The sequence below is a fragment of the Colletotrichum graminicola genome (genome assembly GCF_000149035.1).
Source record: "Colletotrichum graminicola M1.001 genomic scaffold supercont1.24, whole genome shotgun sequence".
Taxonomy (NCBI): Eukaryota; Fungi; Ascomycota; class Sordariomycetes; order Glomerellales; family Glomerellaceae; genus Colletotrichum; species Colletotrichum graminicola.
Window position 1 is genome coordinate 84103 of NW_007361028.1, and position 15640 is coordinate 99742.

The 15640-nt window shown below is 56.0% G+C and overlaps 4 protein-coding genes across 4 annotated transcripts; all 4 read left to right on the forward strand.

Annotated features, from left to right (window-relative positions):
• Nucleotides 1–2096: 2096 nt before the first annotated feature.
• GLRG_06371 (uncharacterized protein) lies at nucleotides 2097–2966 on the forward strand (the record flags this gene model as incomplete). The annotated part of the gene is made up of 1 exon (XM_008097056.1): nucleotides 2097–2966. The coding sequence occupies one exon, from the start codon at nucleotides 2097–2099 to the stop codon at nucleotides 2964–2966; it is 870 nt and encodes a 289-aa protein (XP_008095247.1).
• Nucleotides 2967–4710: 1744 nt separating this feature from the next.
• Nucleotides 4711–7173, forward strand: GLRG_06372 (acetolactate synthase; the record flags this gene model as incomplete). Its single annotated transcript, XM_008097057.1, has 5 exons — nucleotides 4711–4874; nucleotides 5006–5104; nucleotides 5181–5248; nucleotides 5355–7046; nucleotides 7115–7173. 5 exons carry the CDS (start codon nucleotides 4711–4713, stop codon nucleotides 7171–7173), a joined length of 2082 nt encoding a protein of 693 aa, XP_008095248.1.
• A 3077-nt stretch (nucleotides 7174–10250) lies between these two features.
• GLRG_06373 (uncharacterized protein) lies at nucleotides 10251–11615 on the forward strand (the record flags this gene model as incomplete). Its single annotated transcript, XM_008097058.1, has 1 exon — nucleotides 10251–11615. One exon carries the CDS (start codon nucleotides 10251–10253, stop codon nucleotides 11613–11615), a length of 1365 nt encoding a protein of 454 aa, XP_008095249.1.
• A 2483-nt stretch (nucleotides 11616–14098) lies between these two features.
• On the forward strand, nucleotides 14099–14831 carry GLRG_06374 (uncharacterized protein; the record flags this gene model as incomplete). Its single annotated transcript, XM_008097059.1, has 4 exons — nucleotides 14099–14346; nucleotides 14402–14498; nucleotides 14568–14739; nucleotides 14797–14831. 4 exons carry the CDS (start codon nucleotides 14099–14101, stop codon nucleotides 14829–14831), a joined length of 552 nt encoding a protein of 183 aa, XP_008095250.1.
• Between the last annotated feature and the right edge of the window lie 809 nt (nucleotides 14832–15640).

The following is a 15640-nucleotide window of genomic DNA, read 5'->3' on the forward strand; positions in this document are numbered from 1 at the left end:
CGGGATCATGCACGGCTGGTCGGGATTTCCTGTCATAGAAACACTGGGACCCTTTTGGGTACCTTGTTATTAAACTGAGTCTAATATCGCCGGGGCACCAAAAAAGTTGCGTCGTAGGCCTGTCCCTCGAGGAGGCAGAGTGCAAAATGGACATTCCGTTGCGGTATAGTGGCAGGATCTCCACATTCCGCTTTGGTCGGCCAGCGACCCAGGCATATAGCCCCCCTCCCCCTCTTTTAATGGTTATACATGCATACACTACTCTCCCGCCTGCCTGCGACAGAAACAGTGGCCTCGTCGGGGGGTGCCTTCAACGTCTGAGCGCGCAAGTCCCGTTTCCCGGCCACCTTATTCTGAGATGACAGAGATACACCCCTCTTTGCAGCAGGTGGGATGGATGGCCTCGTCCTCCCTTGTATTCCCCAAAGATGATGAAAAGACAAACACGACAAAGTGACACAAGGCAAATGGCCTCTGCGAGGGTTTCTTTCTGGCAGCGAAAAGAGCAGCTTTTGCTGCTGCACGGCGTCGCCCAAATAGCGCCGATGGCTGGTCCAGCCCTCCATATTCTAGTCTCAGCCACGAGCCACCCCAGGACGGAGCCGCAGCAGATATTAATTATGTACTCCGTACTGTCCGCAGCACCGACATCCGTTTCATCGGAAGCGACGGCGGCTTTTTCTTTTCTTCCCCTGCCTGCCAAAAGTGAGTGGCCCAAAGTGGTACCACCGCGTGAGGAATGCTGCAGCCTGTTATCGAATTACACAACACAGAGAATCTGACCCGACGAGGCAGAATACATACATAGTATAACGCCCAGCACTGAAACCCACTCGGTGCAACGTTTCCGGAGGAGCCTGCCATTGTTAAGGTTTGCGCCGTATCACCCGACCCGCCCTTGTCTGCTTCGGGCATGGCTGCACGACGAGAACAGCACCATCTTACCTAGCTTGGGTCCAGAGACAGTAAGCTGAGAGCTCTCGGACGGAGCCATTACCTATACATAGTAGATTCTGGGGAGCTTGGTATGATGGTCTGTGGCGTGATGCCTATCTACAGAGAGGCGAGTAAGAAGCAATAGAGTAAAGACTATTGCACAGCCTTCACCACATGGAAAATAAGCAGCGTCCTACCAAGCAGGAAACCCTGATGAGGGTACGGAGTATTGGGTATTGTACCTAGACAGGGAGGGCAGTTTGGCCAATTATGGAGGTGGACCCCGTCAGCCACCACGACTCCCTTCGCCAGCCGCACCCCTCGAGCATCGCATGTCAGCAAACACCAGCTGGCAAAATGCCCCGCCCCAGCCTTACCAGTCCAAGCTAAAGTCCAAGTGCTGCAGGCTTACCTCAAACGAGTGGGTAGTGGGAAGGTAGGAGACCGGAACTTGGCCAATCCACCGACTCCAACTACGGCTGGCTCGGTGCTGAGCTGCAGATGCTCGTGAGCATTGGCGTTGGCGTCCCTCAGCTTACGTACAGAAAGAAAGAAAGAAAGAAAGAAAGCCGCGACGAGACAACGGGGACTGGCAACAAGCCAAAAATAATACCTAGGTAGGGTAGGCGCCGGCTGTTCCAGCCCAGTCCAGCCCCAAAGTGCCAGGCGGCGGCGTCGTTCCTTCTTTACCTCTCTCTCTCTCCTCTTATAACGCCCATTCCCATCTCACCCGCCTACGTGTCTTGTGCTGCTTCCCTCCCTTTCTTTCAACCAAAAGGTACCTAACCTACCTACCTACCTACCTACCTACCTACCTACCTACCTGCCTACCTTCCTTGCCATTTCCCTCGTCTCTTTTGAAGTACCCTTCGACATCGAGCAGACCAGCACAAACCGGTCGTCGTTCCACTCGCACACGAAGCCCTAGCCAGACAAGCCGACATATAGACTGGCCTTTTCCAACATAGACAGAACCTGACTTTCCGAATCAGGAAGCTGCCGACTTGGGCGACTCGACTTGGTCAAATTTCTGGGGCCGCACTTGGGCGCCCACTCCGAACCGTTGTCAATTCCACCCACCACCTCTCCGATCGGACCCCCGTCTCGGCAGGCAGTTACTGCAGCACCACCCCCACCACCACCCACAAATCCCGGCCAAGATGCGTTCGTCCCATTCCGCTTCGGCGGCGCTTATTGCGCTTCTCTCCGCAACGGCGATTTCCGCTCTGTCGCCGGCAAAGCTACACTGTCTTCGCTCGAGGAGTCTTGAGCTGGCAAGGCTTGCGGGCTGTGGTGAGCCGGGATCCGTGGCCCACTGCATCGAAATGCTCCCCGACGACCTGAGGCAGACAGACCTCGAGAGATGCTACATACACGCCGGCTGCGATCTTCCCGAAGCCATTATCGAGTCGCAACGGACCTTGGATGGATGCGGCAACGACGAGAAGGCTCCCGCCGAGCTGCGCAAGCGGCACATGCCCGTGCTCGCGCGCCAGACCACCGCTGCTGCGACAACGGCGACCGAAGCAGTCAACACGGCCACGAGCACGGGCACAGACACGGGCTCGCTACTCACCTGCTCCACGACTACGACCAAGTCGACGACACTATGCCCGGTCGTCTCGACGGGCGTGAGGAAAGGCATGACACTTAACGAGGGCTGCTACCCGACCCAGTTGGTGTTCGCCACGTGCGCCGCGGGCCTGCGCTGCACGGACGACCTCTCGGGCAACCCGTCGTGCCTCAAGCTGGACAACACGGTGTACCCCGGGGGCATCGCGGTGGCCATCTTCTTCGCGGTGGCGGTCACGTTGTCCTTCGGGTGGCTCACGTTCCTCTGCTGCCGCGAGAGGAAGCACAAGAAGCGCGCCGCGGCCAGGGCCGAGGCGGCGAGTATTGCTAGGCAACCAGCCAAGGCGCCGACGGTGCGGGTCCAAAACACGGACAGCCAGCCGCTTGTGGAGCACGGCCACCCGGCTGCTGAGTACCACGACGCGCACGGCCCGTTCAGCGACCAACACCGGATGTAATCGGATGTGGTCGAGGCGGAGGAGAGGAGCGGAGACGGGATGGGAGGGTACCGATACAAGGAGCCACAGTAAAACAAGGCCCGACAAGCCTTTTGTTCTTGTTTTTATTTTCTATTGTCTTGTGGTGTTGGCCGGCAATAGGACGAGTCACAATACGTACATGGATAGAGATGACAAAGATACCATTGAGTATGATTTTCTTTTTTCTTTTCGAGTTTTGGGGCGGTGGAGGGCTGGCTGCATTGGGAGTCAAGCGGCTACGGAGCTGCGAATGAAGGGGGTAAAAAATACCAATACCAATTCAACAAACGCTTCTCCTCACTGTCCTTGTTCTTTTCCGACTGTGGTACGGATATACCCACTCCGTATTACTGTCCGGCTACATTGCCAAACGCTCGCTGCGCCGGCTCCGGTGTTGGAATGTGCATCCAGTTGTGGCAGCTCGCATGTCTCTCTACCAGTCCCCGGTTAGGATGTACCGTTTTCCTGACAACTAGCACACTCACTAGCTCCCGCATGCGCATGCCTGAAGAAGCGGTGTTGACCTCCAACCACGGCTGCATACCTACTCACCCAGTAGTAGCCTAATGGGCCGGGGTAATTTGATAGGAAAAGATAGCAGCATGGGGGAGGGGCGCTCTGTGACTTGTTCCCACTGCCGCCCGTTCTTCGGCACCTTCTATTGGCACGAAAGGGTTGCTCCCTCCCACTTCCCCTCGGTTGTACACACGGTACCTACCGGTAGTAGTGTACGGAGTACGGATACAATACGCGCCTTTGCACCCGGTGCGGTTCCGGGGGGGGGGGGGAAGGGATCGGACAGCCAATAGGGTTGAGGGATAAACCAATCCAGTCTGGACGGACGGATGTGCATGCATACGGATAGACTACGACTCAAGACATAGCAATTGGCGGTGGACGGCAGGATGCAGGGAGCGGGCAGGAGGGAGATGGCATCAGCCAACAAGAAGGGCCGCAAGCAACCAAACCAAAGCTTTCTACCAATTAAGACTCAAAAGTGTCTGTCTGTCTACCAGGCAAGACCCCAAAGGGCCTCCAGAGAGGAAAAAGAAAGAAGGAAAGAAAGGAAGAAGGAATATGGAAGGGGGGGGGGGCCGATATCGCCTCCCCAGATTGGATCCTTGGTCCGTGCATGTCTCCCGATGGGCGACGCTTGTTCGCTTCCAGCCAGTCAGAGCTTGGCTACCCCACACATTGGCCGATAATAATAATTTTTTTTTCTTTCTCTTCTTCCCGCCTCGGAATCAGCAGCACAGCCGGAATGCTAAGTTTACATACCGTCCTGGCCTAAACCGTCGTTGAAAAGTTGAAAGGGTCCTTTACCGGAGGCACCCCGGCAGCCCAATTATCCTATCCTCCCCCCCTTGCCCCTCTGACTCCTCGAGCTACCGCTGCCGGCGTGTGCGAGAGTGTTGTAGTAGTGTAGGTAGTCTACCCATGTTTGTGTGCATTGGTGCCCCCCCCCCCGTCCGAATCTCGAATTTGATTTTGCGATCTGCCCAATTTGCTCACAGCCAAACCTTGTGACTGCTTCTCTCCTCCTTCCAATCTTCCCTTACCCCCCCCCCCCCCCCAAATCGACGACCCTCGACTTCTGCAACCTTCTTCGCCCCCCCTGCGATCGTCCAATTCGACGAGCCGCCTTTCTCTCTTTACCCCAAGGATCTCGACGAGGCATCACGCCGAGTGACTTCTTCTCTTTCCTCTCCACTCTCCGCCCATCATGATGCTCCGAAGCCGCCACGCCACCCGCGCCCTCAAGGCCATCTCGACCCCGAGCGCTCCCCGCGCCCTCACCACCTCGTCCGCCGTTGCTGCCGTCCAGGCCGCGAAGAGAGGTCCTTCCGGCGTGAGGCATCAAGCTACCTCTGCCACCTCGCCCGCTCCGTAAGCTCGCTGCCTGCTCTGCTCTTTCTCCCCTCCGTCTGTGCAGCCTCCCCAGCCGTCTCTGGCTGGAGGGGATACCACAGGTGACTCATGCGACGGTTTTGACTAACAAGAGTGCTTCCCAACTCTAGTGAGGTTCGAAGCAAGCCCGCACCCGCCTTCAATGCCGACAAGGACCGTAGCCATGTCCAGCCTCTTGCCGCCTCCCGTGGCCCCGAGATGGACGAGTCGTACGTAGCCCTCGCAGCCATGCCCGACGTCATCGTCCGACTGTAAGCGCCCGGAAAAATGCTTACCATTATACAGCTTCATTGGCAAGACTGGAGGCGAGATCTTCCACGAGATGATGTTGAGACACAACGTCAAGCACATTTGTTGGTGGCCCCTAGTTCTTGCGCCCTCCCTAACCCATGCCTTTTTCTTTCCTTACTTGACGTGAGAGAGGGAGAAAGAGAGACATGGCTGACCCGTGACTCATAGTTGGATACCCCGGAGGAGCCATTCTCCCCGTCTTCGACGCCATCTACAACTCAAAACACTTTGACTTCATCCTGCCTAAGCACGAGCAGGGTGCCGGCCACATGGCCGAGGGTTACGCCCGCGCCTCGGGCAAGTGCGGTGTCGTCCTCGTCACCTCCGGCCCCGGCGCGACCAACGTCATCACCCCGATGCAGGACGCCCTCTCCGACGGTACCCCCATGGTTGTCTTCTGCGGTCAGGTCGTCACCTCTGCCATCGGCAGCGACGCCTTCCAGGAGGCCGACGTCACCGGTATCTCTCGCGCTTGCACCAAGTGGAACGTCATGGTGAAGAACATCGCCGAGCTTCCCCGCCGCATCAACGAGGCTTTCGAGATCGCCACCAGCGGCCGCCCCGGTCCCGTCCTCGTCGACCTCCCCAAGGACGTCACTGCCGGTGTCCTGAGACGCGCCATTCCCACCGAGACCGACCTCCCCTCTCTGCCCAGCGCCGCCTCGAGAGCCGCCATGGCTTTGCTCCAGAAGCAGCTCGAGCAGTCCATCAAGCGCGTCGCCGACCTCGTCAACATCGCCAAGAAGCCCATCATCTACGCCGGCCAGGGTATCTCCCAGTCCGACGGTGGCCCCGAGCTCCTCAAGGAGCTTGCTGAGAAGATGTCCATCCCCGTCACCACCACCCTGCACGGCTTGGGCTCCTTCGACGAGCTCGACGAAAAGTCTCTTCACATGCTCGGCATGCACGGCTCCGCCTACGCCAACATGGCCATCCAGCAGGCCGATCTCATCATCGCCCTCGGCGCCCGCTTCGATGACCGTGTCACCCTCAACGTCGCCAAGTTTGCCCCCGGCGCCAAGGCTGCCGCTGCTGAGGGCCGTGGTGGCATCGTCCATTTCGAGATCATGCCCAAGAACATCAACAAGGTCGTCCAGGCCACCGAGGCCGTCGAGGGCGACCTCTCGGCCAATCTCCGCGTCCTCATGCCCTTCCTGGAGCCCAAGTCGATGGACGACCGCAAGGATTGGTTCGACAAGATTAGGGAGTGGAAGGCCAAGTGGCCCATGTCCGACTACGAGAAGGCTGAGCGCTCCGGCATGATCAAGCCCCAGACTCTTATTGAGGAGCTCAGCAATCTGACCGCCGACCGCAAGGATACAACCATCATCTCCACCGGTGTCGGCCAGCACCAGATGTGGACTGCCCAGCACTTCCGCTGGAGACACCCCAGAACCATGATCACCTCTGGCGGCCTGGGTACCATGGGATACGGTCTGCCCGCCGCCATCGGCGCCAAGGTCGCTAAGCCTGACGCTCTTGTCATCGACATCGACGGCGACGCCTCCTTCAACATGACCCTCACCGAGCTTTCCACCGCCGCTCAGTTCAACATCGGCGTCAAGGTCATTGTTCTGAACAACGAGGAGCAGGGCATGGTCACGCAATGGCAGAACCTCTTCTACGAGGACCGCTACGCCCACACCCACCAGAAGAACCCCGACTTCATGAAGCTGGCCGATGCCATGGGTGTCCAGCACCGCAGAGTGATCAAGCCCGATGAGGTTGTTGACGCTCTCAAGTGGCTCATTAACACCGACGGCCCTGCCCTTCTCGAGGTCGTCACCGACAAGAAGGTGCCCGTCCTGCCCATGGTGCCGTCCGGATCAGCCCTCCACGAGTTCCTGACATGGGATGGAGGTTAGTATTGCCGTGAATTGCCCCCCTAAACAGATTATAAGCTGACCCCCCTCCCCCCTCCCCAACAGAAAAGGACAAGAAGCGCCGAGAGCTGATGCGCGAGAGAACGTGTGGTCTCCACGGCTAAACCGACCACGCTCATCTCTTTCTCGTTAATCTCATCTTTTTTTCGAACTCGGAGGCGTCCATACATCTTGTTCTCTCTCATCTTATACCACTAGCTTTGCTGGGTCTCGCAGGCCACAAACGAGATCCAGCTTCGACAAAAATCTTGTTTTTTTTTTTTTTTTTTGCATTGGGACCAGGGTTTGAACGGGGCGACGGACGGGTTTCATCCTGATGATCGCGGGTCCTCCGGGGCAAAAAAACAAAAAACAACAAGATCCTCAAAAAGTGCTTTCGATCTCTTCCAGCATTTTCCGCATTCCAAAGTTAGCCCGGGGGCCTAATTGGGTATTGAAAAAAAATCAACCTATCAGGGAGTTGTTGGGTTGCCTCGGCTTGTCAAGAGAATGTACATATATAAACCGCACGAGTTGAATGTTCCAAAAGTTTTGTAAGACCATGCCATGTCGAGTTCCGCCGAAGTGATACGACCATGGCGCTGTGCTTGTCGTGCCTGGACCCGGGTCTTTGATGCCCTTTACCCGCTTCTGCGCCCAGGTTGAACTGAGAAAGACCTTTTGGACCGGCGATTGATACATGCTCAAGGGGTGGGTAGGTACGCCTTCTTTGGCCTCGTAGGGTGCTCTCTCATCTTTTCATCCTAGAGTGTTTTGGCTCATCTCATTACGCCCACGGGCATGGCCCACCAAAGACTCGGCTGCCCGTCATGCCACGCCGCCTGTTGTGTTGCTGTCTCAGACGTCGCCGCCGTCCTGGTAGACCTTGCTTCGCCGCGACCTTTGAGGGCATCATGGAGGGCATCGTGGAAACGCATACCAGGGTGAGGCTGGGCCTTGCTGGGCATGGGGGGGTATTGAGAGACGTTGGTCAAAGACAAGAACCGAGCCGACTTTTTTAATTTAGTCTATTTTGATCACTTTTGTTTTTATGATTATCTCACCGGGGCAGGGGTGCAGCCACGCCCAGAAGGGGAGGGAGGTCAAGCGACTCCATGGCCCTCTTGTCACCATCCCTCCCCTTTTGGAACACGACAAAGCGACTCCACGAGCTTTCAGCACCGCCTCGAGCGGTGGACACCGACGAGCAACCAACGCCAGATGTTCTGCCCCTTTCCTTCCCGTACGTTCCAGGATGCGCGGGTGGGGTGGGGTGAGTGGTCCCCTCCTCCGCTCCTCCGCCAAGACGTCCAGGTTGAGAACTCAATGCCACAGGTCTGCTTGGGCGGGGGGCATTGGACACGTAAGAGGGCTTCGCGAGGTTGGTTCATATTGGCGATCCGGACGACCCGGTTCTATATGTTTCTACAAAGTACACGCGTGATAAGAAGACCGTATGAGCTTTGGGCAGGGGGGAAAAAAAAAGAAGAAAAGAAAGAAAAAGCTTTAGCCAGTCCCGCGACGTTGGGACTTCTTGTCACATCGGACGGGCGGAGGCGAAGAGCTTGGGGCTCGTTGCATAGGGCAGTTCAAACAGGCCCGAATTCAATCCGCGCCGCAGCTGATCGTTTTGGGGGTTCTTGGCGTGGTGCCGTGTGCGGCTTGTGGGTAGAATAGATGCAGACACGAGGGGGGTTTCACTTCTTCTGATTTCACCAATTCACGAGTTGCACAGACCGAAGTCGATGATGGCGGGGGGGGGACGGACACGATGGATGGCAATCCACCAACGCCTCCTCTGTTTTTTTTTTGGCTGAAGATTCTAGCGCGCCTCTTTCTTCGAGAAATGTTCATCCGTATTGCTGATTCGCTCGTCAAAACCAACGCGGTTATGCCGGACTTGAGGGGGGGGCTTTTCGTTCTCTTCAACTCAGCATTGGTCAACGGTGTACCGTCCATACCCCCAAGAGAGTCCGGAGTTTACCGCATTGGGAAAAGATGCGGCCGGAGAGGAAATCGTTGCCGTTGGGGGACATCTGAAGATCCAACACTCACACACACACACACACACGTCCGAAGCGGAAAGCCAAAAAGGTTCACCGGGGCATGTCGGCAGACGCCGAGGACGTCGCTAAAGAATAAACGGCGTGGCGCTAGGAGGACAACCGGAGGAGACTTGCTGGTAGCGTAGAATGGCATTTACGGAAACGAACTGGCTGGAGAACCCATGACATCACGCTGGGCCTGGATAGGCAGAGGACGGGATTCTGACGTCTTGTCCATTCGGGCGGAGTTTCCGAGGAATTTGGAGAGATGACCCCACCGCTCACACACCACAAGGTCGACCTTAATCTGACTTCCTCCCCTCCCACCGCGTTCCATTGGTCCTCCAATTCGTCCGGGAGAGGAACGACTGAGGTCATTCCGAGGTTTTGAGTGCCTTGGATCTTGGCAGGGCCTTGAAACAAAGTCGTTTGTGCGCCGGCGCCATCTCCTGGCGTCCCAAGTTGACTTCTTTTTCCAGTTCCGAAAGGGAGCAAAGAAAAGGAGTCGCGCATGACGCGCTGATTGGTCTCTATCACGCACACACACCCTCTTGGACAGCCTCCGGATTAGCCTCGCATGGATTGGGGCAACGGATCTCACGCCGTGAGCCCCACCCATCAAGAGATGGAGAACCAAAGGGAGGGGAGGGAATGGTGTGGCCGATCTTGGGGCCAATGTTTGCCATGGCTGGCTACCCTTGGCTCTTCCGCCCTGTTTTGTGGGCGCCAACGCGACGACGAAGAACGTTGGCCCAGCCCATCCTAAGAGCCCGTTTCAAGGCCGAGAAGTCGGATCCTATCTACTGTCACAAGCCAAGCCTGCTTTTAGTGGGTGGGAGGTTATGACGGGGATGGCTGGACGACGTGTCACCCCCCCTCCGCGTTTGGCGGTGTGTCGCCACATTGGACGTTGTCGCGTAGCTTGCCCTTCTGGTCAACCAAGTTGTTCCCTCTCTGCTTGCTCATCTCGTGAGTTCGGTTCATACCTCCAACAATGGGGTCGCGTACTTCTGACGGCACATGGCCTCCTTGGCAGGCTGTCTTTATTAGATGAGAGGGGGGTCCCCGCTTCTCTGGTCCGGGAGGATTGGGCGAGTTTCTCTCATACGCAAGTTATCGCAATTCGACATTCGGCATATTCTGGCTCGTACATGACGATGAAAGATCGGAACTGGAGCCCCGTGGGAGGTCGCCGGAGGGGACTGAGGTCGTTCACCGCCCGGCTGACTCTTCGGATCCTCGCCGTTGCGTCCATCATCGTCATGTACCACGTCCTCGAGCTGCACTTTCGATATCGAGAGGACATGCGCCTCAAGTACCTGCCGACCGTGTTCGGCAACCTGTCGGAGCACGATGAAGCGGTCCTCACCAGCACGGAGTGGCAACCCAACGCGGACATGACGAACACGGAGCGCCGCGCCTTGCTCGACAACAGGCGGCACTGGAAGAGGCTCGGAAAGGGCCACGAAGGGGAGACGTTCACCTTCAACAACACCGTCATCAAGGTCTACGATGAGGAGTCGAGCCCGTTCCGCAACTGCATGATGGACACGGGCGGACCGCCGAGAAGGTGGCCGACAGAGATACCGGCCAGTCTGGTGATGGGAGGACACGAGGGCAGCTCACCACCGCCCGGCGACGGTCCGAACAAAGAAATGTTCGTCCCCGTCAAGGACTACTTTCTAGCCGCCGCCGCCGCAGACCCGCTCCTGCCACCAAAGTGGCACCTCGTCACGCCGTTCCTCAAGTCGGGCACCCTCAAGAACCTGGCCAAGAAGCTGCGCGCCTCCGGAGCCGCCGGCATCGGCCCGACCTCGCACCGCGAGCTCGACCGCGCGTTCCGGCCGTCCTTCGAGTCCCTCCTCGCGGCCCTCGCCGACCTGCACGCGGCCCAAAACCTCTGCCACGACGACGTCAAGCTCGACAACGTCTTTGTCGGCTCCGACAGCGACCTGGGCCGGTGGAAGCTCGGCGACCTCGGCAACGCCCGCGAGCCCGACCATCCGTACCACGCCACGGCGCTCTGGACGGCCGACACTCCCCAGCTGCGCGACTGCCGCGCCAACGACGCGCTCCGCCTCACGCGGGTGTACCTCCAGTTCCTCCGCCGCGCGGGCAGCGACCCGGGCGCCTTCGACGAGGCGCTGTTCCGGGGCGTCGAGGCGTTCAGCAGGCTGTACTGGGCCGTCGCCCGCGCCGCGCCCGCGGCGGTCCCGGCCACGGCGTCGCAGATCGCGCTGCTGTCGCGCGCCTACCCACCGCCGCCGCCGACGGGGCGGGATGGGGAGGAGCCGTCGTCGTCGTTGTCGTCATCGTGGATAACCAAGCAGCAGACGCCGGCCGACGTCGGGGGGTCCCGCGGCTGGGCCCCGGCCGCCGCCGAGGCCGTCTTCGGGTGGAGGTGGTCGCTGGCGAGCGCGGTCGAGAGGGAGCTACGGGTCGGTGCCAAGGAGAAAGCGGGCAAGTTTTGGGGGGCGACGTGGCTCCTGGGGATCCCCGTGGGCGCGTGCCAAGCTGCTTGAGCAAAGACGTGTGCGATCTGGGAGCTTTGGAGCTCGAAAGGGGGGGGGGGGAGGGATCGTTTGAGCTGTCGGGAGTGGGGCGGCGTTTTTTTTTGGCGATGGAGCTTCTTTGAATGACACGGCAATACCCTTTGATTGAACATGACATTAGTGTCACAATCAACTTTGTGTTCTTTTTGTGCATGAGAGACTCGAGGGGTCGGCCCAACAGCCTCGGACTTCGTGATCCAGCAAGGAAAAGCTGGCAGTTTAGACATCCACACCATCGTTGCGAGAGATCCATCCTTTGATTATTGCTACTTCAAAGGCGTGAGCTGTAACAACCTGGAGCGTAATGGCTGCAGCTATAGAATGATGGTGACGGGCAAGCGAACTCAAAGACATCGTCCCAACACATGAGTCAAGTCGAAAAGTAACATGCTCCGCCAAGCATGCTGTCAGTGCCGTACAAGTCTGGCTAGACGTGCCTGATTGGGCTGATGATCGCCCAAAAGGCCCCAGGATCATTCCAGCTATATTTTGGCCCTTATATCACACGGAAGTGCCAGCCGGATCAACAACCGCTCTACAAAGATCGCAGCACGGTAGTATACGACGATCACTCCTTACTCTGCAACGTAATCGTCCTTCTTCTCCTGCGTTCCTCTCGGCTCTCAGCCGCAGTTCCATAACCCGCGACAACAACATCCAGAACTTGCTGCCACTATTTGCCTTGGAAGACGCGTCCACCTGAATTAATTGGTTTTCGATGCCAACAACAATCCAGCAGTGCGTTGCAAGGCGGCAATAACGGATATGCGCTGTTGCTGCCTGCGATTGTGTCACGAAGCTGGCACAGCTCCGTGTGGCTGGTACTGGTGGTGAACACCACAGACGTGGATCACCAAAGAAATAGACCCACATAGAAAAGGGTATTTCTACCCGAAAATCTTCTTGTATGTAGACCTAGAAAAGGGCGACTACTTCTCTCTAAGAAAAACAGACGCTGCGCTTCATCACTGATTATTAATGCGCGATGGGATACGCCTGAAGAGGCGCTGGCAGTGGGCTTGCAGCAAGCACTTTGTGGCAGGATTTTCACGCTTGAATAATATAGATGGGTACGAGCGGATTGTTGATCTAGGGTTCTGGAGAGAAAAAGAAAGAAAAAAAGAAAAAAAGGGTTGGCGAAATAATTTACAATGGCTTCCGCAGTCTGGCACTGGGGGAGTAGTTGATCCTGACGGAGGTGAATTTCGGTACACATGATGAAACTCTACGGGATCAATAACCTCACTTGATGGTGCGGGGCTGTGCTATAGCCTATACCTAGGTATCTAGGGTGGGGACGGCTACGGGTCGAATTCCAAACAGTTGGGACTAATGTTGCACTTTACCGTACCTATAGCAAGGCATTTCGTCCAAACTTCGAAGCCCCTTGATGAAGACCCATTAAGCTTTGCCAATCTCAGATCATGAAACTTAGCGTCGGTTCAAGTTGCCCAAGTGATCAGGGTGACACCTGGGTGGATTCGACATGGGACTGTATCAATGATCTGCGAGTTATACCAGAGACATACAGCTTGCTCGTCTTGGCGTACTGCAGGAGCTTTTTTTTTTTTTTTTTTTAATTGCTTCTCCTAAAACTTCACACATAAGCATGGCTGTGTATAAACCAGTCAATAATTTGATGCTGTGATGACTGATAACTAAGTCTGTAGAAACTTGAGTAGTTGACTATGGCTTAGGCTTGGACTCCAGCATTGCAGGTGATTCCCTCTAGCGCAGCATTTAAAGATGTGAGATTTACGGGTTTTCCGTTCAAGGGACCCCCTGTTTCAACCGACGTAAGGAATCCTCAGGTTCGGGTGCGGGAGGGAACTCCGTACAAATCCACGGGGGAAAAAAAAAAGGGTTACCGCCATGCCTAAAACAGAGGCTGACCACCTTGGGGTTCTACTTTCAGCCTGTCAGAGACGCCCACCTGGATGATTTTGACGCGGGCTGTCATCTGTTGCCGCCAAGTTGTAACGACATTCGTGGTTTCATCTCATCACCCCGGCATTCCAGCACAGGTCGAAACCAGTCACGGAACCCACTAGGTCGTGAGAATACACTCAAGAGCGTGGAGTTGCCGGGATCGCTCTGGGCTCCCTGGAGAAATAAGATGAAAGGTGTGGCCAACACTCAAGGGTCAGGGCAAGCCGATGGTAGTTGGCCCCAAGGGAGCTGGCTGCCCGCCCCCTGCGTGAATGGACACGAGAGCTGCTCCGTAACCGTAATTTGGCGGGTTGTGTAACAGGGGCCTTGAATCGTGTGCCTCCATTGATCACGATAAAAGCCTCGAGGAATCGCCAAAAGATGAAGCGCAGAAGAACGCTCTACCACATTCTCTTCATTCACTTGCCTTCTCGTCATTCTTTCTCTATTCTCTTCTTGATATCCAATACCCTGGTGGTAGCTATTACAGTTATTTTTCAACACTCATTTACACTCTCGGCATCATGATGTTCAAGTCGCTCTTCGTCTACAGCGCCGTTCTGGCCCTCTCCGCCGTCCAGGTTGCCGCCCATGCCGCCATCAACCCGGTACTGGGAGTTTCCGGCACTGCCGTTCGCAACGACGTCAAGAGGCCGTCCAACAACGCACCCTGTGGAAACGGTGTGAACATTGCGTCGGCCATTGGTAGCTCGACCTCGGTTAAGGCCGATGCCTCGGGCTCCTTCACTGTCAATATCCAGAACTTCAACGGGTCCGTATACCTTGCCCTTGGCCATCGTGGGGGTAACACTAACTCGTATTTCCAGTGGCCGGGACGGTTCGCGCCAGGTTACCATGAAGGTGAACGCGGCCGGAGACGGCAAGAACTTTGTTGCTGGTACAGTGACAACCAACGGCCAGCTCGTGAGTCTCTCCCCTAGAAGCATACGGGTGGGGGGGTGTGTGGCAGTCTTCTAACAAAATCAACAACAGGCCCCGGCAAGCACAGGCACCGAGAAGATTGTCGCCTCGCTCCCTGCTGGTACCAAGTGCACCGGTGGAGCTTCAAAGAACCTGTGCATTGCATCCTTCACTACGGCTGGTGGATTTGGCAACTGCGTTGTTGTGCAGCAGGCAGGCGGCGGAAGCAATGCTGCTGCAGCTGGTAAGAAATTGAATCCCTCATTGTGCTCCATTTCACAGAAGCTGATTGTCTGTCCAGGTGGCAAGAAAAATGCTCGTGCCTTCCAGGCGTAACCGTTTCCAGAACTGGAAGTTGTAAATAGGAGCGTCCAAGTGCTAAGAACATTTGGTTCGGAAGACAATACGGGAAAGCAGAGGAGTCATGGCCCAGTATCTAGGTTCTATAAGCGTTGACGAGACGGATAATTGATGCCACTACCAAGAGCAAAGATGAAAGTAACCTGTCATGATGTTGATGTTATGATCCAACCAACTACGGGCACTGTCAACCCCACCAGACTCGGGAAGCGCGGGCATTACAATCGTGATGCAATTCGGCAAAAGCAATGGTCATACATATGACTGCCCGGAACAGAAGAACTATGGTATAGATCATGTAGCAATAAGAGGAACTGACATTCCAGAAGCGCTCCACGCTAGGGGCTATTGATATGCTAAGGGCAGTCTATAATAGAGGACTGAAATAGTAGGATTAGTGTATAGTATACTAAAAGGGATTAAGATTTATATATAGGGTAGACTTAGTAGTAGACATATTTAAGGATAGACTTTAATAATAGGTCTTTAGTAATTAGCTCATAATATACTTTAAACCTGCGCGGCGCAGTGATGTGCGCCTAGGAGGTAGGAGCATCATCTAGGATCCACACCTCCCTTTGAGACAGTTCAGTGCAACCATGTACGTTGACGGGGGGACGGCTTCAAAGCGTTGGACAGACAGTGCTGGGCTGAGCGTCTGCTTGTCGAATTGCATCAAGCTGCGATTGTAATGTTATCATTACCGGAAGATCAACATTTCGAGGCATGATTTATTGTTCGTTCATCGCGGTTCCCAATGTATATACCATTGACAATATTAGACT